Source organism: Mustelus asterias, chromosome 4, assembly GCF_964213995.1.
Source record: "Mustelus asterias chromosome 4, sMusAst1.hap1.1, whole genome shotgun sequence".
In the NCBI taxonomy this organism is placed as follows: domain Eukaryota; kingdom Metazoa; phylum Chordata; class Chondrichthyes; order Carcharhiniformes; family Triakidae; genus Mustelus; species Mustelus asterias.
In genome coordinates this window covers 76827115-76849032 of record NC_135804.1, presented here as the reverse complement: position 1 = coordinate 76849032, position 21918 = coordinate 76827115, and the positions used below count along the sequence as shown (strand labels likewise).

The following is a 21918-nucleotide window of genomic DNA, read 5'->3' as shown; positions in this document are numbered from 1 at the left end:
AAGGTTGACATGCAGGTACAGCAGGCAGTGAGAAAAGCTAATGGCATGCTGGCCTTCATAGCAAAAGGATTTGCGTATAGGAATAAGAATGTCTTGCTGCAGTTATACAAGGCCTTGGTGAGGCCACATCTTGAGTATTGTGTGCAGTTTTGGTCTCCTAGTCTAAGGAAGGACACTCTTGCTGTTGAGGGATTCCAGCGAAGGTTCACCAGATTGCTTCCTGGAATAGCAGGACTGACATAGGAAGAGAGACTGGGTCAACTGTGCTTGTACTCACTGGAATTTAGAAGAATGAGAGTGGGGGCTCATATAAAATATATAAAATCCTGATGGTACTGGACAGGCTAGATGCGGGGAGAATGTTTCTGATTTTGGGGAAGTGCAGAACTAGGGGTCACAGTCTAAGAATAAGGGGTAAGCCATTCAGAACAGAGATGAGGAAGAACTTCTTCACTCAGAGAGTTGTGAACCTGTGGAATTCTCTAGCACAGAAAACTGTTGGGACCAGTTTTTTAGATATGTTCAAGAGGGAGCTGATCTTGTGGCTAAAGGATCAAGGGGTATGGAGAGAACGCAGGAGTGGGATACTAAAAATGTATGATCAACCATGATTATATTGAATGGTGGTGCAAGCTCAAAGGGCCAAATGGTCTACTCCTGCACCTATTTTCTACGTTTCTAGTAGGGATTTAGATAGAGTAAAGCTCCCTCTACAGTGTCCCCATCAAACAGTCCCAGGTCAGGTACAGTATGGAGTTAGATACAGAGTAAAGCTCTCTCTACACTGTCCCCATCAAAAACTCCCAGAACAGGTAGAGCATGGGAGAAACAGAGTAAAGCTCCCTCTACACTGTCCCCATCAAACACTCCCAGGTCAGGTACAGTACGAAGTTAGATACAGAATAAGCTTCCTCTACACTGTCCCTACTCTCTCAGGCTAGGTACAGTACTGGAATAGGTAGAGAGTAAAGCTCTCTCTACCCTGTCCCCATCAAACATTCCCAGGACAGGTACAGCACGAGGTTAGATACAGAGTAAATCTCCCTCAACGTGACCCATAAGTAGGTCACTTGACACTCAAGTGTTGAAGAGCCTTCTAGTCTCCGATAGAGCGTCAAATTATGGGTGGTCATATGACCAATACTTGAGATTAACAGCCAGTGTGAATTCAGTTAGTTGAATTCCATACTGGTGATATTCACTGTTTGCAATTTGTAACATGAAATCACTGACTGGAAGAGTTTGGGAAAGTGAGACTGTTTCCCAGGTGTTGGACAGAGGTGATGGGACTGTTTCCCAGGTGTGGGACAGAGCTGATGAGACTGTTCCCCAGGTGTGGGACAGAGGTGATGGGACTGTTCCCCGGTGTGGGACAGAGGTGATGGGACTGTTCCCCAGGTGTGGGACAGAGCTGATGAGACTGTTCCCCAGGTGTGGGACAGAGGTGATGGGACTGTTCTCCAGGTGTGGGACAGAGCTGATGGGACAGTTCCCCAGGTGTGGGACAGAAGTGATGGGACTGTTCCCCAGGTGTGGGACAGAAGTGATGGGACTGTTCCCCAGGTGTGAGACAGTAGTGATGGGACTGTTCCCCAGGTGAGGGACCGAGGGGATCTTATTGTTCCCCAGGTATGGGATGGAGGTGATGTGACTTTCCCCAGGTGTGGGGCAGTGGTGATGGGACAGAGGTGATGGGATGGTTCCCCAGGTGTGAGATGGAGGTAATGCGATTGTTCCCCAGGTGTGGGACAGAGGCAATGGGATTGTTCCAGACGTGGAACCAAGATGATGGGACTGTTCCCATGTGTGGGACAGAGACGATGGGACGGTTCCCCAGGTGTGGGACAGAGGTGATAGGTCTCTTCCCCAGGTGTGGGACGGAGATGATAGGACTCTTCCTCAGGTGTGGGACAGAGGTGATGGTACTGCTCCACAGGTGTGGGACTGAAGTGATCTTATTGTTCTCCATGTGTGGGACAGAGGCGATGGGACGGTTCCCCAGGTGTGAGATGGAGGTAATGGGATTGTTCCCAGGTGTGGGACAGAGGCAATGGGATTGTTCCAGGTGTTGAACCACGCTGATGGGACTGTTCACCAGGTGTGGGACGGAGGTAATAGGACGGTTCCCCAGGTGCGAGACGGAAGTGATACGACGGTTCCCCACGTGTGGGACAGAGGTGATGGGACTGTTCCCCTGGTGTGGGATGGAATGGTGGGACTGTTCCCCTGGTGTGGGGACAGAGGTGGCTTCGTTCTTTACTCCTTTACATCTGAACTCAATCTTATTGCCTGTGCCTAGGATGGATTAAATTGCCAAAGCTCTTGAGCTTACTTGAAAAGTCTTCTTGTGTAAGGCTTTGACAAGTGGAGTGCCAGAAGGATCATAGCTGGGGCCTCAGTGAAAAATAACGTATCCAATTCTGATGATTAAAAGCTGGGTAGTAATGTAAGCTGTGAGGAGATCACAGAGAAGCTGCAAATAGATATATGCAAGTTTGGTGGATGGGCAACATTGTGACAGATGGAGTATGCTGTGGGAAATGTGACTAAATTCACTTTGAAAGTAAGAACAATAAAGCAGAATTTTTTTTAAAGCGTGAAACTTGTTAATATTTTGAGAAACTGTGTGTATTTATACATGGAACACAAAGTAAGCATGCAAATACAGGAGACAATTAGGGACAAATGACATGTAGGCCTTTATTATAAGCGAATTGGAGTACAATATTAAGGATATTTTGCTACTATTGCACAGGGGTTTAATGAGAGCACATCTGGACTACTGTGTGCAGTTTTTGTAAGGAAAGACATACTTGTTTAATTTGATTTATTATTGTCACATGTATTAGCATACATGAAAAGTATTGCTTCTGGCGCGCTATATAGACAAAGTATACTGTTCATAGAGAAGAAAAGGAGAGTACAGAATGTAGTGTTACAGTCGTAGCTAGGGTGTAGACGAAGATCAACTTAATGCAAGGTAAGTCCATTCAAAAGTCTGATGACAGAAGGGAAGAAGCTGTTCTTGAGTCGGTTGGCACGTGACCTCAGACTTTTGTATCTTTTTCCTGACAGAAGGAGATAGAAGAGAGAATGTCCGGGGTGCGTGGGGTCCTTAATTATGCTGGCTGTCTTGCCGAGGCAGCGGGAAGTGTAGGCAGAGTCAATGGATGGGAGTTTGGTTTGCGCGATGAATTGGGCTACGTTCACAATCTTTTGTAGTTTCTTGCGGTCTTGGGCAGAGCAGGAGCCATTCCAAGTGTGATACAATCAGACAGAATTCTTTCTATGGTGCATCTGTAAAAGTTGGTAAGAGTTGTCGCTGACACGCCAAAGTTCCTTAGTCTTCTGAGAAACAAGAGGCACATGAACGGAGTGGGAATGGAGGGATACAAAAGAATGGTCTATTTTGGACCAGGGAGCGGCGCGGGCTTGGAGGGCCGAAGGGCCTGTTCCTGTGCTGTATTGTTCTTTGTTCTTTGATGGGCTTTCTTAATTATAGTGTCGTCATGAAGGGACCAGGTCAGGTTGTTGGTGATCTGCACACCTAAAAACTTGAAGCTCTTGACCATTTCCACTTTGTACCCATTGATGTAGACAGGGGCATGTTCTCCACTATGCTTCCTGAAGTCGATGAAAATCTCCTTCATTTTGTTGACATTGAGGGAGCGATTATTGTCGCCGCACCAGCTCACCAGATTCTCTATCACATTCCTGTACTCTGTCTCGTTATTGTTTGAGATCTGACCCACTACAGTGGTGTCGTCAGCAAACTTGAAAATCAAGTTGGAGGGGAATTTGGCCACACAGTCAGAGGTCTATAAGGAGGACTAAGAACACAGCCTTGTGGGGCACCGGTGTTGAGGATGATCATGGAGGAATGTTGCCTATCCTTACTGATTGTGGCCTGTGGGTTAGAAAGTTTAGGATCCAGTCACAGAGGGAGGAGCCGAGGCCCAGACAATGGAGATTGGAGATGTGTTTCGTAGGAATAATGGTGTTGAAGGCTGAGCTGTAGTCAATAAATAAGAGTCTGACATTTGGTGTCTTTGTTATTTAGGTGTTCCAGGATTGAGTGCAGGGCCAGGGAGATGGCATCTGTTGTGGACCTGCCACGGCAGTAGGTGAACTGTAGTGGATCCAGGCAGTCCGAGAGGCTGGAATTGATTCATGCCATGACTAACCTTTTGAAGTACTTCATAATGATGGATGTCAGAGCCACCAGACAATGGTCGTTAAAGCACGCTACTTGGCTTTTCGTTGGTACTGGGGTAATGGCTGTCTTCTTGAAGCAGATAGGGACCTCAAATTGTTGTAAAGAGAGGTTGAAGATGTCTGCAACTACCCCTGCCAGCTGACCCGTGCTGGATCTGAGTGCTCGTCCAGGTACCCCAACGGGCCAGTCGCTTTCCGTTGGTTGATCTTCAAGAAAGCTGCTTTGACATCTGCAATGGTGACCTCAGATACAGGTTCATCTGAGGCTTCCAGGGTGGAGGGCGTGTTCTTGTTGACCTCTTTGTCAAAACAGGCATAGAATGCATTGAGCTTATCAGGAAGGGGTGCGTTGGAGCCGGCGATTTTATGTGCCTTCATCTTGTAGGTTGTTATGTCTTGCAGACCTTGCCATAGTCGGTGGGCATCATGTGGTTAGCCTGGGACTCTAGCTTGGTCCGGTATTGTCTTTTGGCATCTTTGATGGATTTCCTTAAATCATATCTGGCTTTCTTGTATAGGTCAGGGTCGCCTAACTTGAACGCCTCAGACCTAGACTTCAGCAAGCAGTGGATATCCCTGTTCATGATGTGGAGATGCCGGCGTTGGACTGGGGTAAACACAGTAAGAAGTCTCACAACATCAGGTTAAAGTCCAACAGGTTTATTTGGTAGCAAAAGCCACTTTTGCTACCAAATAAACCTGTTGGACTTTAACCTGGTGTTGTGAGATTTCTTACTGTGTTTATCCCTGTTCATCCATGGTTTCCGGTTGGGAAACACGCGGATTTGCTTCTTTGGCACACAGTCTTCGACACGCTTAAGTCAGTTGCTGTAGTGGCGTACAGGAGTCAGTTGCTGTAGTGGCATACTCGTTCAGGCTGGTCGCAGAGTTTTTAAATACTGACCAGTCCACTGACTCTAAGCAGTCCCGTACCAGATCATCCGATTCCTCAGACCAACATTGCACAACTTTCTTTGACGGATTCTCCCGCTTCAGTTTTTGCTTGTAAGCGGGGAGCAGGAGCACAGCCTTGTGGTCTGATTTGCCAAAGTGTGGATGGGCGATAGAGCGGTAGACATGTTTGATATTTGTGTAGCAGTGGTCTAGGATGTTTGGGCCTCAGGTGGAACAGGAGATGTATTGGTGGTAACTTGGTAGTACGCTCTTGAGCTTGGCCTGATTGAAGTCCCCAGCCACAATGAACAAAGCCTTGGGATGTTTCATTTCAAGGCTATTTGTAGTGGTGTATATTTCATCCAGTGCAATCTTCACGTCCACATGGGGTAGGATGTAAACTGCCGTCAGGATAATGGAGGTGAACTTCCGCGGAAGGTAGTAGGGCGGCATTTTAGCATCAGTTATTCTAGGTCCAGGAAGCAGAAACTCGCCAGTGTTGCTCGGTTTAGGCAGCACAAGGTGTGGATTAGGAAGCAGACCCTACCTCCCATAGCCTTGCCTGAGGCCGCTGTACAGTTCATTCAATGGATTGAGAAGCCCTCTGGTTGTCGGGCACAATCGGTGAAGTAGGAGTGAGCCTCCTTTGCGTGAAACAGAGCACAGTAAGAAGTCTAACAACACCAGGTTAAAGTCCAACAGGTTTATTTGGTAGCAAAAGCCACTAGCTTTCAGAACAGGCTGTCCCTTCATCAGGTGGGTGGGAGTTCTGATTACAAACAGGGCACAAAGACACAAACTCAATTTACATGAATAATGATTGGAATGTGAGTCTTTACAGCTAATCAAGTCTTAAAGGTACAGACAATGTGAGTGGAGGGAGTATTAAGCACAGGTTAAGGAGATGTGTATTGTCTCCAGACAGGACAGCTAGTGAGATTTTGCACATCCAGGCAGGTTGTGGGGGTTACAGACAGTGTGACATGAACCCAATATCCCGGTTGAGGCTGTCCTCATGTGTGCGGAACCTGGCTATCAGTCTGCTCAGTGACTCTGCGCTGTCGTGTGTCATGAAGGCCGCCTTGGAGAACGCTTACCCGGAGATCAGAGGCTGAATGCCCGTGACTGTTGAAGTGCTCCCCAACAGGAAGAGAACAGTCTTGCCTGGTGATTGTCGAGTGGTGTTCATTCATCGATTGTCGTAGCGTCTGCATGGTTTCCCCAATGTACCATGGCTCGGGACATCCTTTCCTGCAGCGTAACAGGTAGACAATGTTGGCCAAGTTGCAAGAGTATGTACCGTGTACCTGGTGCATGGTGTTTTCGCGTGAGATGATGGCATCCGTGTCGATGATCCGGCACGTCTTGCAGAGGTTGCAGTGGCAGGGTTGTGTGGTGTCGTGGTCACTGTTCTCCTGAAGGCTGGGTAGTTTGCTGCGGACAATGGTCTGTTTGAGGTTGTGTGGTTGTTTGAAAGCAAGAAGTGGGGGTGTGGGGATGGCCTTGGCGAGATGTTCGTCTTCATCAATGACATGTTGAAGGCTCCGGAGGAAATGTCGTAGCTTCTCCACTCCAGGGAAGTACTGGACGATGAAAGGTACTCTGTCCACCGTGTCCCGTGTTTGTCTTCTGAGGAGGTCGGTGCGGTTTTTCGCTGTGGCGCGTCGGAGCTGTCGATCGATGAGTCGAGCGCCATATCCTGTTCTTATGAGGGCATCTTTCAGTGTCTGGAGGTGTCTGTTGCGATCCTCCTCATCCGAGCAGATCCTGTGTATACGGAAGGCTTGTCCGTAGGGGATGGCTTGTTTAACGTGTTTAGGGTGGAAGCTGGAGAAGTGGAGCATCGTGAAGTTATCCGTGGGCTTGTGGTACAGTGAGGTGCTGAGGTGACCGTCCTTAATAGAGATGCGTGTGTCCAAGAATGCAACCGATTCCGGAGAGTAGTCCATGGTGAGTCTGATGGTGGGATGGAACTTGTTGATGTCATATAGTTGTTTCAGTGATTGTTCATCATGAGTGCAAAGGAAGAAAATGTCATTGATGTATCTAGTGTATAGCATCGGTTGAAGGTCCTGTGCGGTGAAGAAGTCTTGTTCGAACCTGTGCATGAAGATGTTGGCATATTGAGGTGCGAATTTGGTCCCCATGGCTGTTCCGTGTGTCTGGATGAAGAACTGGTCGTTGAAGGTGAAGACATTGTAGTCCAGGATGAAACGGATGAGTTGTAAAATTGCATCTGGAAACTGGCAGTTGTCGGCGTTGAGTACTGAGGCAGTTGCAGCAATGCCATCATCGTGGGGGATGCTGGTGTAGAGTGCCGAGACATCCATTGTGACGAGGAGTGCTCCTGGTTCAACTGTTCCATGTGTGCTGACTTTCTGTAGGAAGTCCGTAGTGTCGCGACAAAAGCTGGGGGTTCTTTGTACAATGGGTTTCAGGATGCTGTCGACATAGCCGGAGAGGTTCTTGCACAGGGTCCCATTGCTCGATACGATGGGACGGTCGGGTGTGTTTGCCTTGTGTATCTTTGGAAGGCAGTAGTGATCTCCAATGCGGGGAGTACGTGGGATGAGAGCACGGAGGGTGTTCTGAAGGTCCGGATCAAAAGTCTTGATCAGAGTGCTGAGTTGACGGGTGTGTTCTTTGGGCGGATCTGTGGGTAACTGTCTGTAGTGTTCCTCGTTGTTCAGTTGTCGGTACACTTCTTTGCAGTAATCCGTTCTGTTCAGTATGATGATGGCCCCTCCTTTGTCTGCTGGTTTGATGCCAATGTTGCGGTTGGTCTTGAGAGCGCGGATGGCGTTGTGTTGTGCTTGGGTGATGTTCGGGGCTGTCTTGTGAGTGCGGCTGATGAATTTGGTGTTGACGCACCTCCTGATGGCTTGGGCATACATGTCAAGTCGAGGGCAGCGGCCTTCCGGAGGAGTCCAATTCGACTCTTTCCTCTTCGGATGCACTGCGGATCTCTCTGTCGGCTCTTCCGGTTCATTGGCTGTCGCATTGTGTTCGCTGTTGGCCTCTTGGGGTTTGTGGAAGAACTCCTGCAGCCTCATTCGCCTGATGAATTTCTCTGTGTCTGCTGCGAGACTGATGGGGTCCATTTTGATGTTGGGGCAAAAATTGAGCCCTCGGCTGAGAACTTCGATTTCATCTGGTTGAAGTGTGTAGTCCGACAAGTTGACAATGGACTTCCCTGTAGTGGTACTGTTTCCTACAGTGGTCCCGAGGGAGGCTTGGTTGCTGCTGGTGGTGATGCCGAGTTTCTCAGGTTTCCTGTTCTTTGTGTGCATGTAGATGGTGTAGTTCCTTTGTCTCGTCTGCTTGGCAGAGTTTCGCAGCTGGTCTGCGGCCTGAGCACAAGTTGTGAATATGGATTCTATCTTGGTTTCCAGGCTGCGGTGTTTGCTGTAGAGCTGGTGTATGAGGTGGTTGAGGAATGTGAGAGAGGTGCGATGGCAAAGTCTTTCAGCGTAGTCTGTGTTATAGGTTGACCTGAGTGAGTTCGTGATCTGTAGTCCTTTCGGTATCTTGTCTGCTTTCTTGCATCTTTGTAGAAACTTGATGTCTGTGTCGATATGTGCGATCTTCTTGCAGAACCTCTCCACTTGGAGCAGGCAGTTTGCGGTGTCGATGGTAGTCATGATGTGGAGATGCCGGCGTCCATCTCCACATCATGAAACAGAGCACTCAGTTCTCTTTGGAAAGTGAGTCTGGCTTTAAATTCACCTAGCTTGTTTTCCAAAGATTGGAGATTTTCCACGCTTACTGGTGTGACTGGGAGACGGTGAGAGTAGTTTGTGGTGTTAAGGGTATAGTTGTGTCCAATGAAGTTCTTCGCTCTGGTCAGTTTATCTTGAATGACTTGTATAGGAGGTAGTACAGCAAAGTTTCATTCAATTCATTCCTGGGCTGAGGGGCTTGTCCGATGCTGAGCCTGTGTAAATTGGATCTATATTCTCTGGAGTTTGGATGAATGAGAGATGATCACATTGAAATTTATAAAATTCTGAGAGGGTTTGATAAGGTGGATGCTGAGAGATTGTTTCCTCTGGTCGGGGAATCTAAAACACGAGGTCACAGTCTCAGGATAAAGGGCTGATCATTTGGGATAGAGATGAGGAGAAATTGTGAATCTTTGGAATTTTCTACCCCAGAGGGTTGTGGACGCTCCATCATTGAATATATTTAAGGCTGGGATAGACTTTGACGCTCTCAGATAATTAAGGGAAATGGGGAGTGAGTGAGAAAATGGAGTTGGAGCCCAAGATCAGCCACAATGATACTGAATGACAGAGCAAGCTCAATAGGCTGAGTAGTCCACTCCTGCTCCTCATATTCTTATTAAAAGTATTTTTTGCTTCTTTCTTTTGAAAAACCTGAATGTCTGAGACTTGGAAGTGTTTGTTCTTTGATATGATTCTCACAGTTCTCAGTGCAGTAATCTGTGTTTCTTTTCCAGGGTAAGGAAGGTGCATTCCTACTCCGGAACTCAAGCCAGGCTGGAAAATACACAATGTCTGTCTTCAGCAAAGCACCAGGGTAGGATAAACTCTGCCACTGAATTGCTTAATAACAGACCAGACTTTCAACAGGAGATTGGCCAACAAAGCCCCCCAGCTCATTTACATTGAGACATTGGAATTGCTGAATGAAAATAGACCACAGTCCATTAAACTCACCTTCCACCATCCTAATGATAATCGAGTTATTCAGCAATCACAGTGATAATCTCTATCATTGAGTCTATAACTGACCCAGAAATGAAGTGAGGAACCCACCCCCACCAAAGTGTTGGAGAGCTTCAGGAACCAGAGCTCCAAAATCATCTGTTCCTTCCAACAAAATTACGCTCACCACATGCCATGTCCAAAATTGCTCTCATGTCCAAAATGTTATTTTCAGAAAGCAATCTAATTTATATTGGAATGAATCAATACTAGCTGCTTCCATTACCTCCCGAAGGAGTCGGTTCGAAAGATTGACCAGTCACACAGTGAACTATCCTTGGGTTTGTTTGGAATTTACCCCCTTTCAAGGCCAGACTTTGTGCTCTGGTTCTACTTAAGGCAGCTGAAGGCATGAGGGCCAACGGAGGAGATCAGGGATGCACAGCGATGGAGCTGTTCATTGGGATGGACTCCACTTAAACTGGGCTGGGACCAGTGTCCTGGTGAACTGAGTACCCTTTCTACTTCTTTGTGCACTGAGCAAGATCGCCTGTTTTTACAGCAGCTGAAATTCTAGAGATGAATCAGCACTGTTTGCTCGAGACAGACTGCCTACCTAATTAACTAATTGCAGCTGCCTCTCATCTATCCCTGACTAAGACTGAAAGAAAATTCACTTTAACAGTAGATTATAATTAAATGCTAAACAAAAACTGTAAACTAGACAATTTTTAGAAAGAGATTAACCCTTAAATTTCCCTCACTCACCCTCCTCCAAGCTCTCACTCTGGGCTGAATAATACAGGGAGGGTGGGGAGTGGGCTTGCACATCTCACACCCCCGCCCACCCCTGTAAGGAAAGTTGCTTTGGAGACAGCCCAAAATGCACTGTAAGTGGGCTGAAGAAGGACAGTGTGGGACTTCAGCCCCTCTCACCTAGGGAGGAAGCCCATTCTCTGGAGCTGCCAGTCAATCCAATTGGGCAGCAGCTCCATCTGTCCTGGTAGCACCAGCAGCAACTTAGTAACAGCTGCTGGAACTGCAAGAAGAAGGAGGAAAAAGGCCCCTGGCTCTCTGGAATCTCAAGTCTGGGGTCTTTGGCAGGGATAGATGGAGAAGTTGGGGTTAAAGCTGGGAAGTCATTAGGAAGAAAGGGGAGATTTGATTCAAAAAGACCGCCCCCCCCCCCCCCCCCGCCCCCGATACACAAAGGGCAGCCCCCAAAGATTGAACCCATCTTTCCTTCCTTCTCTTTCAAGATTCCATTAAAAGATCGACGTGGCTGTCCACACCAAATGTTTTTATTTTGGGTCAAATGTTTTATGGTGTGGGCAGCATATTATCAGGGTCATTTAGTTTGGTCATGCATCTAACTGATCCTTGATTACTAACTGAAAGTGATTGGGGGGGCTGCCGATTTTGGAGTTGGGGGGAGGGGGAGGAGGCCCCAGATATCTCTGTGGTGGGTGTTATTTATTATTTGTGATTGTGGGTAGGGGTGGGGCGGAGGGGGGGGGGGGGTTATTTCTCATTTATGATCGGGGAGCCCTAAGAGCCCCTCCACTCACTCTTTTGTTTTGCTCTCAAAGATCTAGAGACTAAACAGACCGACGGAGCTGCAGAGTTTCACACCGGTTTTCTCACCAAAACTGACACTGACAAAGTCTTATATGATTCCCCCCAAGGGTCATAGGGGCAGGCAGGAAAGTGGAGTTAAGGCCACAGTCAGATTTACCATGATTTTATTGGATTCCAGAGCAGACTCTATAGATTCAAAGATGTTTACAGCACAGAAGGAGACCATTCAGCCATCGTGTCTACACCATTCAATGAACATATGACTACACCAAATCCGATTTTCCAACTCTTGACCCATAGCCCTGGAGGTTACAACCATGCAAGTGAATATCTAAATATTCCTTAAATGTTCGGAGAGTTACTGACTCAGCCATCCTTTCAGGCAGTGAGTTCCAAACTCCCACCACCCTCTGGGTGATAAAGTTTCTCCTCAACCCTTAGTTTTCTAATACCTTAAATCTATGCCCCCGGTTATTGACTCCTCAACTAATGGAGAAATTGTCTCCCTATCGACCCTATCTATGGCCCTCTCAAACTTCTCTGCTTCAGGACAAAGAGCCCAATCTATCCAATTTTTCCTCATAGTTCAGACTGTCCTGCCAGGGCAGCATCCTGGTAAATCTCCTCTGTTCCCTCTCCAGTGCAATCACATCCTTCCTATAATGTGATGACCAGAGCTGCATACAGTACTCCAACTGTGGCCTAACCAGTGTTTTATACAGTTCCAGCATGACCTCCCTGCTCTTGTAGTTATGCCTTGGCTGATAAAGGCAAGTATTCCATACGCCACCTTAACCACCTTATCTAACTGCCCTACCACCATCAGGGTTCTGTGGATGTGGACTCCAAGGTCCCTCTGATCTTCTGTACTTTCCAGGGTCCTACTATCCATAGTGTAATCCTTTACCTTGTTAGCCCTCCTCAAGTGCATTATCTCAAACTTTTCTAGGTTGAATTCCATTTGCCACTGTTCTGCCCACCTGACCAGTCTGTTTCTATCATCCTACAGCTATCCTCTTCGCTATTTACCACGCTAACAATTTTCATGTCATTCACGAACTTCTTACAGAATCACAGAATCCCTACAGTACAGAAGGAGGCCATGATCATAACCCTTACATTTAAGTCCAAATCATTAATGTACACCAATAAGAAGACCGAATGGTCTCCTCTGGGTTCTATTTCTTATGTTCTAATGTTCTTATGATCTTAGAGAGGGTTGAAACTAATAAAGAAGGGATGGGAAGGTTCAGGAAAGAAAAAGACAGAAGTCAAATCTCTAGATTAGAGCAGTGTTTTGGGTAAAAATAAGCAAAGTGGATTAGGGAGGGACAGTGACAATAATAAAGTTAAGAGGACATTAATCACCAAGGTGACATCGGGGAAAATTAGAACAATATCAAATTTAAATCTGTGAAGGAATTAATACTTTATTCATTCATGATATGAGGGCAAGACCGGCATTTGTTACCCATCCCTCATTGCTCTTGAACTGAATGGCTTCCTTGGCCATTTAAGAGTCAGCCACTGTGCAATGGCTCTGACAGATTTCTTTCCCAAATAGATTTTTATAACAATCAATGATAGTTTTATGGTCACAATTCACTTTCAATTCCAGATATTTTTTTATTAGGTTCAAATCTCACCATTGCAACTATGTCCCCAGAGCATGAGTTTCCTGATTATTTGTGACACTACGCACAGTTCCATAGCAATTGCAGAGATGGGGCTCCAAAGTGATCAAGGTTAGAAAGTAAATATTCCAAGATATTTGGCTTTCAGAAGAGATACGTGAAATGGAAAAGTAGGGTGGGGAACCCTGATAATAAAGGGATAAAGACTGAAGAGAGAGAAAACGTTAGCTCAGTAAATCCAAAAACAGAATCTGTTTATGTAGAGCTAAGGAAGAGCAAGAGGCAGAAAACATTGATGGCAGTTGTTTCTAGGTCCCCTAACAGGGAGTATAGTGTAGGTAGAGTATAAATCAGGAAATTAGAAGCAAATCTCATAAGGGCAATTCAGAAATCATAGAATCATAGAAACCCTACAGCACAGAAAGAGGCCATTCGGCCCATCGAGTCTGCACCGACCACAATCCCACCCAGGCCCTACCCCCATATCCTACCCACTAATCCCTCTAACCTACGCATCTCAGGACACTAAGGGGCAATTTTAGCATGGCCAATCAACCTAACCCGCACATCTTTGGACTGTGGGAGGAAACCGGAGCACCCGGAGGAAACCCACGCAGACACGAGGAGAATGTGCAAACTCCACACAGACAGTGACCCGAGCCGGGAATCGAACCCGGGACCCTGGAGCTGTGAAGCAGCAGTGCTAACCACTGTGCTACCGTGCCGCCCTATGGGCATTAATCTTCATACAAACTGGGGACTAACAGTGTCCTCGACAAATTGACAGAATGTTTTCAAGATCAGCAAGTCAAGGGATGGATGGGAATACAAGTTATTTCTGCTTAGGAGTGATGCAACATTCACCAGACAGACTGCTGTGGTTCAAGAAGGCAGCTTACCACCAACCTTCCAAGGGCAATTAGGAATGGAAAATAAATGCTGGCCTTGCCAGTGATGCTCATTCTAAGAATGAATAAAGGTCAATATTTCAAAAGAACCCTTAGTTTCTAGAGCTCCATCTCCAATCCTTCTATGCTTTTTCCTATTGCTAATTCCTCTTGTGTTAGTCCTTCCCCCCCGCCCCCCCCCCCCACCTCTCGCTCTTCTGTCTCTTTCCCTCAACCTCCAATCCACCAGCATATATCCCTTCATCTCTATATTTTATTCCTGTGAGTTTCTACATACTTCCCTCTGAAATTCCCAGATACGTTGGAATCGATGTGGTTGAGTTTCTAGCTACGTGCAGTTATGAAAGTTCAATTTGCATGGAATGAAGGAGTCACTGTCTAACATAGCATCATCATTTCCCTATGGAGATACTTCCCACAATGGAAACAATGGCCTTCTGTCAGAAGGTGTTGGAGAAATTTTAAATGTGATAAAAGGGGTCACAATTTAACCTCTCTTCTCCTGCTTTGAATTTTGGAGGGATTAACATTGGAGATTTTGACATTGGGGCCGGAATTTTACTGTCCCACCTGCCACGGGAATCAGAGCGGGCGAGGGGTGGTTCATGGAAACGTCCGTTGACCTTGGGTGAGATTTTCCTGTTTTGGGACGAGTGAGGCTGTAAAATCTCTTCTAACAGTGGACAAAATTCACCAATAACATGTAAAACTTGAATATAAAGTGTTATCATTTTTAGGTTGGGCGGGGGTGTTATTGAACCTCCACCCAGTCCGAATTTCCCTTCCAATAACTTCATTGTAAAATGTGTGTGACAGGCGGTGAATTCTCTCGCACTTGTTTTACAATACCACCCAGTTACAATTACCCAGTGTGAGAGCTCAAAACCAAACTGCAACAAACACAAAAACTTTCACACTGATTAAAAAAAACAGCAAGTGTGAACACTGCATTTGGAATACTGCGTCCAGTTCTGGTCGCCACACTACCAGAAGGACGTGGAGGCTTTGGAGAGAGTACAGAGGAGGTTTACCAGGATGTTGCCTGGTATGGAGGGGCTTAGTTATGAGGAGAGATTGGGTAAACTGGGGTTGTTCTCACTGGAAAGACGGAGGATGAGGGGAGACTTAATGGAGGTGTATAAAATTATGAAAGGCATAGATAGGGTGAACGGTGGGAAGCTTTTCCCCAGGTCGGTGGTGACGTTCACGAGGGGTCATAGGTTCAAGGTGAAGGGGGGGGAGGTTTAACACAGATATCAGAAGGACATATTTTACACAGAGGGTGGTGGGGTCTGGAATGCGCTGCCAGGCAAGGTGGTGGAGGCGGACACACTGGGAACGTTTAAGACTTATCGAGATAGCCATATGAACGGAGTGGGAATGGAGGGATACAAAAGAATGGTCTAGTTTGGACCAGGGAGCAGCACGGGCTTGGAGGGCCGAAGGGCCTGTTCCTGTGCTGTATTGTTCTTTGTTCTTTGTTTATTGTTCAGTGCCGATCATTTGTGGAATGTTAGAAATCCTAGTCTTGATTCCTGAAAAGATATTTCATTAAAAAATGTTGTAGTGATCTGAGAGTTAGCAGAAGATTAATGGCAGAGCCTGCTCCTCAATGAGAACCACTTTATTATACTTTGGGATTCTGACAGTCTGAATCAAATCTCAAGAAATTGAATTTCTCATTTTTGGAGTTGAAGGAATGAGAAATAGGAAATGAAGTTATTAAATTGCCAATAAAACTGCAAAGTAGAGAAATCTAGGGACACTAACTCAGAATCTGGCATCATTCTCAGGCTTTGGGTTAAGAATGGAAAGTGAGATAGAGTGAGGAATACTGTACCTGTCCTGGGAGTGTTTGATGGGGACAGTGTAGAGGGAGCTTTACTCTGTATCTAATCCTGTGCTGTACCTGTCCCGGGTGTGTTTGATGGGGACAATGTAGATAGAACTTTACTCTGTATCTAACCCCATGCTGTATCTGTCCTGGAAATGTTTGATGGGGCAGAGTGGAAGGAGCTTTACTCTGCAACTAACCCCATGCTGGACCTATTCTGGGAATGTTTGATGGGGACAGTGTACATGGAATTTTACTCTGTATCAAAAATAGACTAAGAGTAAAATTTGCAAGGAACATAGAAACTGAACAAAGAACAATACAGCACAGGAACAGGCCCTTCGGCCCTCCAAGCCCGTGCCACTCCCTGGTCCAAACTAGACCATTCTTTTGTATCCCTCCGTTCTAACCCTGAGCTGTACCTGTCCTGGGAGTGTTTGATGGAGACAGTGTGGATGGAGCTCTACTCTGTATCTAACTTTGCGCTGTACCTGTTAAACACCACGTTAAAGTCCAGGTTTATTTGAAAGCACAAGCCACTAGCTTTCGGAGCACTGCTCCTTCATCAGGTAAGTGGGAGTTCTGTTCACAAACAGGTCATATAAAGACACAAACTCAATTTACAAAATAATGGTTGGAATGCGAGTCTTTACGGGTAATCAATTCTTAAAGGTACAGACAATGTGAGTGGAGAGAGGGTTAAGCACAGGTTAAAGAGATGTATATTGTCTCCAGCCAGGACAGTTAGTGAGAGTTTGCAAGCCCAGGCAAGTCGTGGGGGTTACAGATAGTGTGACATGAACCCAAGATCCCGGTTGAGGCCGTCCTCATGTGTGCGGAACTTGGCTATCAGTCTCTGCTCAGCGACTCTGCGTTGTTGTGTGTCATGAAGGCCGTCTTGGAGAACGCTTACCCAAAGATCAGAGGCCGAATGCCCATGACTGCTGAAGTGTTCCCCAACAGGAAAAGAACACTCTTGCCTGGTGATTGTCGAGCGGTGTTCATTCATCCGTTGTCGTAGCATCTCCCACTCACGTCAACCTATAACACTGACTACGCAGAGAGACGTTGCCGTCGCATCTCTCTCACATTCCTCAACCACCTCATACACCAGCTCTACAGCAAATGGTGCATCCTGGAAACCAAGATAGAGTCCATATTCTCAACTTGCGCTCAGGACGCAGACTAGCTGCGAAACTCTGCCAAGCAGACAAGACAAAGGAACTGTGCCATCTACATGCACACCAAGAACAGGGAACTTGAGAAACTCGGCATTACCACCAGCAGCATCCAAGTCTCCCCCGGTGCCACAGTAGAAAACAGTACCACTACAGGGAAGTCCATTGTCAACTTGTCGGACTACACACTTCAACCAGATGAAATCGAAGTTCTCAGCCGAGGGCTCAATTTTTGCCCCACCACCAAAATAGACCCCATCAGTCTCGCAGCAGACACAGAGGAATTCATCAGGCGAATGAGGCTGCGGGAGTTCTTCCACAAACCCCAAGAGGCCAATAGCGAACACAATGAGACAGCCGACAGAGAGATCCGCAGTGCAGCAACTGAAGAAGAAAGAGTCAAATTGGACTCCTCCGGAAGGCCGCTGCCCTCGACTTGACATGTATGCCCAAGCCATCAGGAGGTGCGTCAACACCAAATTCATCAGCCGCTCTCACAAGACAGCCCCGAACATCACCCAATCACAACGCAATGCCAACCGCAAATTGTCATCAAACCAGCAGACAAAGGAGGGGCCATCGGCATACTGAACAGAACGGATTACTGCAAAGAAGTGTACCGACAACTGAACAACGAGGAACACTACAGACAGTTACCCGCAGACCTGACCAAAGAACACACCCGTCAACTCAACACTCTGATCAAGACTTTTGATCCGGACCTTCCGAGCACCCTCCGTGCTCTCATTCCACGAATTCCCCGCGTTGGAGATCTCTACTGCCTCCCGAAGATACAGAAGGCAAACACACCCGGCTGTCCCAAAGTATCGGGCAATGGGACCCTGCGCGAGAACCTCTCCGGCTACGTCGAGGGCATCCTGAAACCCATTGTACAAAGAACCCCCAGCTTTTGTCATGACACTACGGACTTCCTACAGAAACTCAACACACATGGAGCAGTTGAACCAGGAGCACTCCTCGTCACAATGGATGTCTCGGCACTCTACACCAGCATCCCCCACGATGATGGCATTGCTGCAACTGCCTCAGTACTCAACGCCGACAACTGCCAATCTCCAGATGCAACTTTACAACTCATCCGCTTCATCCTGGACCACAATGTCTTCACTTTCAACAACCAGTTCTTCATCCAGACACACGGAACAGCCATGGGGACCAAATTCACACCTCAATATGCCAACATCTCCATGCACAGGTTCGAACAAGACCTCTTCACCGCACAGGACCTTCAACCGATGCTATACACTAGATACACTGATGATATTTTCTTCCTTTGGACTCATGGTGAACAATCACTGAAACAACTATATGATGACATCAAGTTCCATCCTACCATCAGACTCACCATGGACTACTCTCCGGAATCGGTTGCATTCTTGAACATACGCATCTCCATTAAGGACGGTCACCTCAGCACTTCACTGTACTGCAAGTCCACGGATAACCTCACGACGCTCCACTTCTCCAGCTCTCAACCTAAACACATTAAAGAAACCATCCCCTACGGACAAGCCCTCCGTATACACAGGATCTGCTCAGATGAGGAGGATCGCAACAGACACCTCCAGACGCTGAAAGATGCCCTCATAAGAACAGGATATGGCGCTTGACTCATCAATCGACAGTTCCAACGCGCCACAGTGAGAAACCGCACAGAAATCCTCAGAAGACAAACACGGGACAGGGTGGACAGAGTACCTTCCCCGGAGCGGAGAAGCTACGACATCTTCTCCGGAGCTTTCAACATGTCATTGATGAAGACGAACATCTTGCCAAGACCATCCCCACAACCCCACTTCTTGCCTTCAAACAACCGCACAATCTCAAATAGACCGTTGTCCGCAGCAAACTACCCAGCCTCCAGGAGAACAGTGACCACGACACCCTACAACCCTGCCACAGCAACCTCTGCAAGATGTGTCGGATCATCGACACGGATGCCATCATCTCACGTGGGAACACCATCCACCAGGTACATGGTACATACTCGGCCAACGTTGTCTCCCTGATACGCTGCAGGAAAGGATGTCCCGAGGCACGATACATTGGGGAGACCATGCAGACGCTACAACAACAGATGAATGAACACCGCTCGACAATCACCAGGCAAGACTGTTCTCTTCCTGTTGGGGAACACTTCAGCGGTCACGGGCATTCGGCCTCTGATCTTCGGGTAAGCGTTCTCCAAGGCGGCCTTCATGACACACGACAACGCAGAGTCGCTGAGCAGAGACTGATAGCCAAGTTCTGCGCACATGAGAATGGCCTCAACCAGGAGCTTGGGTTCATGTCACACTATCTGTCACAACCTGCCTGGGCTTGCAAAATCTCACTAACTGTCCTGTCTCGAGACAATACACATCTCTTTAACCTGTGCTTAACCCTCTCTCCACTCACATTGTCTGTACCTTTAAGACTTGATTAGCTGTAAAGACTCGCATTCCAACCATTATTTTGTAAATTGAGTTTGTGTCTTTATATGCCCTGTTTGTGAACAGAACTCCCACTTACCTGATGAAGGAACAGTGTTCCGAAAGCTAGTGGCTTGTGCTACCAAATAAACCTGTTGGACTTTAACCTGGTGTTGTGAGACTTCTTACTGTGTTTACCCCAGTCCAACGCCGGCATCTTCACATAATGTTTGATGGGGACAGTGTAGAGGGAGCTTTAGTCTGTATCTAACCCCATGCTGTACCTGTCCTGGGAGCTTTTGATGGGGACAGTATTCTACATCATGACAATTTCACCTTGATAAGCACCAAAAATAAAACTTGAATTGAAATGGGTGTTTTGAGCAGCTAATATTGGACATCCAGATGCGAGTTTGAGGTTGTGTTTGTCTCCGTTAGTTGCAGCTTGCTTGTTATCTCCTGTAACTGGAAGGGATAAACAGGCAATGTAAAAAGAGAAGTGAAACACTCATGACCTGGTGCTGTGCTTCAGTGAGAATCAGAATCCACTGCTGCATGTATTTATATATTAAAATGACAGCTTGGCCATGACAAGATTTGAATATGATATCCCTCCTGCAGCCAGCAGTGGACATTGAACAGGGAGGATCCTTGCTGACTTTATTGCTCATGGCTAATTCTGCATACTGGTCCTGTAATCGAGGGAGCATTGCTTTGTCAGCACCATTATTTGGACGTGCTGCCACAACCCATTATAGAGCCATAGAATCACTACAGTGCAAAAAGCAACCATTCGGCCCATCACGTCTATACCGACTCTCTGAAAGACCGTCCCATCCAGGCCCTCCTCTCCACCCTATCCCAGTCACCCTGCACATTTACCATGGCTAATCCACGCAACCTGCACATCTTTGGACTGTGGGGAGAAACCCATACAGACATGGAAGAATGTTCAAGCTCCCCGCGGTGTGGATATTGCAGCAATCACCTCAAGGTCGGAAGCAAGTGGGCTGTGTGCTAGTTAATGCGTTCTGATTACTCTATATCTCCTTCGTCCTTCGGTCCACTTCTTACAAGTCAACAGCCTTGCCAAGCCTACACTTGGCATTTTCTGATCACCACCTCCTGACCCATCCTGCCTGCTCTCTGACTCTGATGCTGGACTGGGTGAGGTTCTGGACCTTGCTCCCCCTGGGTTCCTATTAAAGGGAAGATATTCAGCAGCCTGTAGAAAGAGCAGTGTGACACCTGGATGGTTCTCTGTGTGGCTTGCTGCCACTCTACTTCCCTGATCGTTCATACTCAGCTGCTTTGCATTAAGCAAATGTTGGCTGGTTTAGTACAGCCTGGAAACTACCCATTCATTTCTAATGCTCCCAAAGTTAAGGCAAAAAAAAATTTCACTCTTCATGAACTCCAACATCTGAATTTACAACCAATGAAATATTAATGTAATGTAGCAAGTGCAGCAGCCACTTTGTGCACAGCAAACAGTAATGTGATATTAGCAGATAACATGTTCTAGTGATGTTGGATAACGGATGAATATCTCAGGGTGTAATCCCAGCACCCCCCCCCCCCCCCCCCCCCCCCAACCCCCCATCCTTCCAATTTTAATGTTTCTTACCTTTGCATCCAATTGGGTTTAACTATTTGCTCCTCTATTCTCCCTCATCCTGCATTCAGGTTGAACTCACAATTAGAAATCATAGAAATCATAGAAATCCTACAGTGCAGAAACAGGCCATTCGACCCATCAAGTCTGCACCGACCACAATCCCACCCAGGCCCTACTCCCATATCCCTACATATTTACCTGCTAATCCCTCTAACCTACACATCTCAGGACACTAAGGGGAAATTTAGCATGGCCAATCAACCTAACCCGCACATCTTTGGACTGTGGGAGGAAACAGGAGCACCCGGAGGAAACCCACGCAGGCACGAGGAGAATGTGCAAACTCCACACAGACAGTGACCCAAGTCGGGAATCGAACCCAGGTCCCTGGAGCTGTGAAGCAGCAGTGCTAACCACTGTGCTACCGTGCCGCCTCAGAGACTGGGGCCAGGGGAAGGGGAGAAACAGAAATCTCCCCCAGGGTCTCACCCTCCCATACCAGTTGGAGAGGAAAGAGACACCCCCTTGTGAGTTACATTCTCCCTTTCTGCTCAAAATTGGCAATCATGATATAGAGATGCCGGTGTTGGACTGGGGTAAACACAGTAAGAAGTCTCACAACACCAGGTTAAAGTCCAACAGGTTTATTTGGTAGCAAACGCCACTAGCTTTCGGAGCGCTGCTCCTTCACCAGGTGAGTGGGAGATCTGTCTACACATCTTTGGACTGTCAGATCTCCCACTCATCTGATGAAGGAGCAGCGCTCCGAAAGCTAGTGGCGTTTGCTACCAAATAAACCTGTTGGACTTTAACCTGGTTTTGTGAGACTTCTTACAGAATTGGCAACCCAGAGTGTGGAACAAATACATCATATGGATGTCTAGCATCACCTTGTGGTAGAGTTTATCATTTCTGAAGGAAGTGTGTAACAGTCAAAAAAGAGAATGGTTCCTTTAACAC

At 47.0% G+C, this 21918-nt stretch overlaps 1 protein-coding gene across 2 annotated transcripts in view; it reads left to right on the top strand.

The window, feature by feature from the left end:
* btk (Bruton agammaglobulinemia tyrosine kinase) overlaps positions 1 to 21918 on the top strand; it is a 162102-nt gene that overhangs the window by 114640 nt on the left and 25544 nt on the right. For both annotated transcript variants that reach the window (XM_078211205.1, XM_078211206.1), the window contains exon 10: positions 9569 to 9648. In XM_078211205.1, the coding sequence (XP_078067331.1) occupies positions 9569 to 9648 (80 nt within the window). The remainder of the gene's footprint in view (positions 1 to 9568; positions 9649 to 21918) is intronic.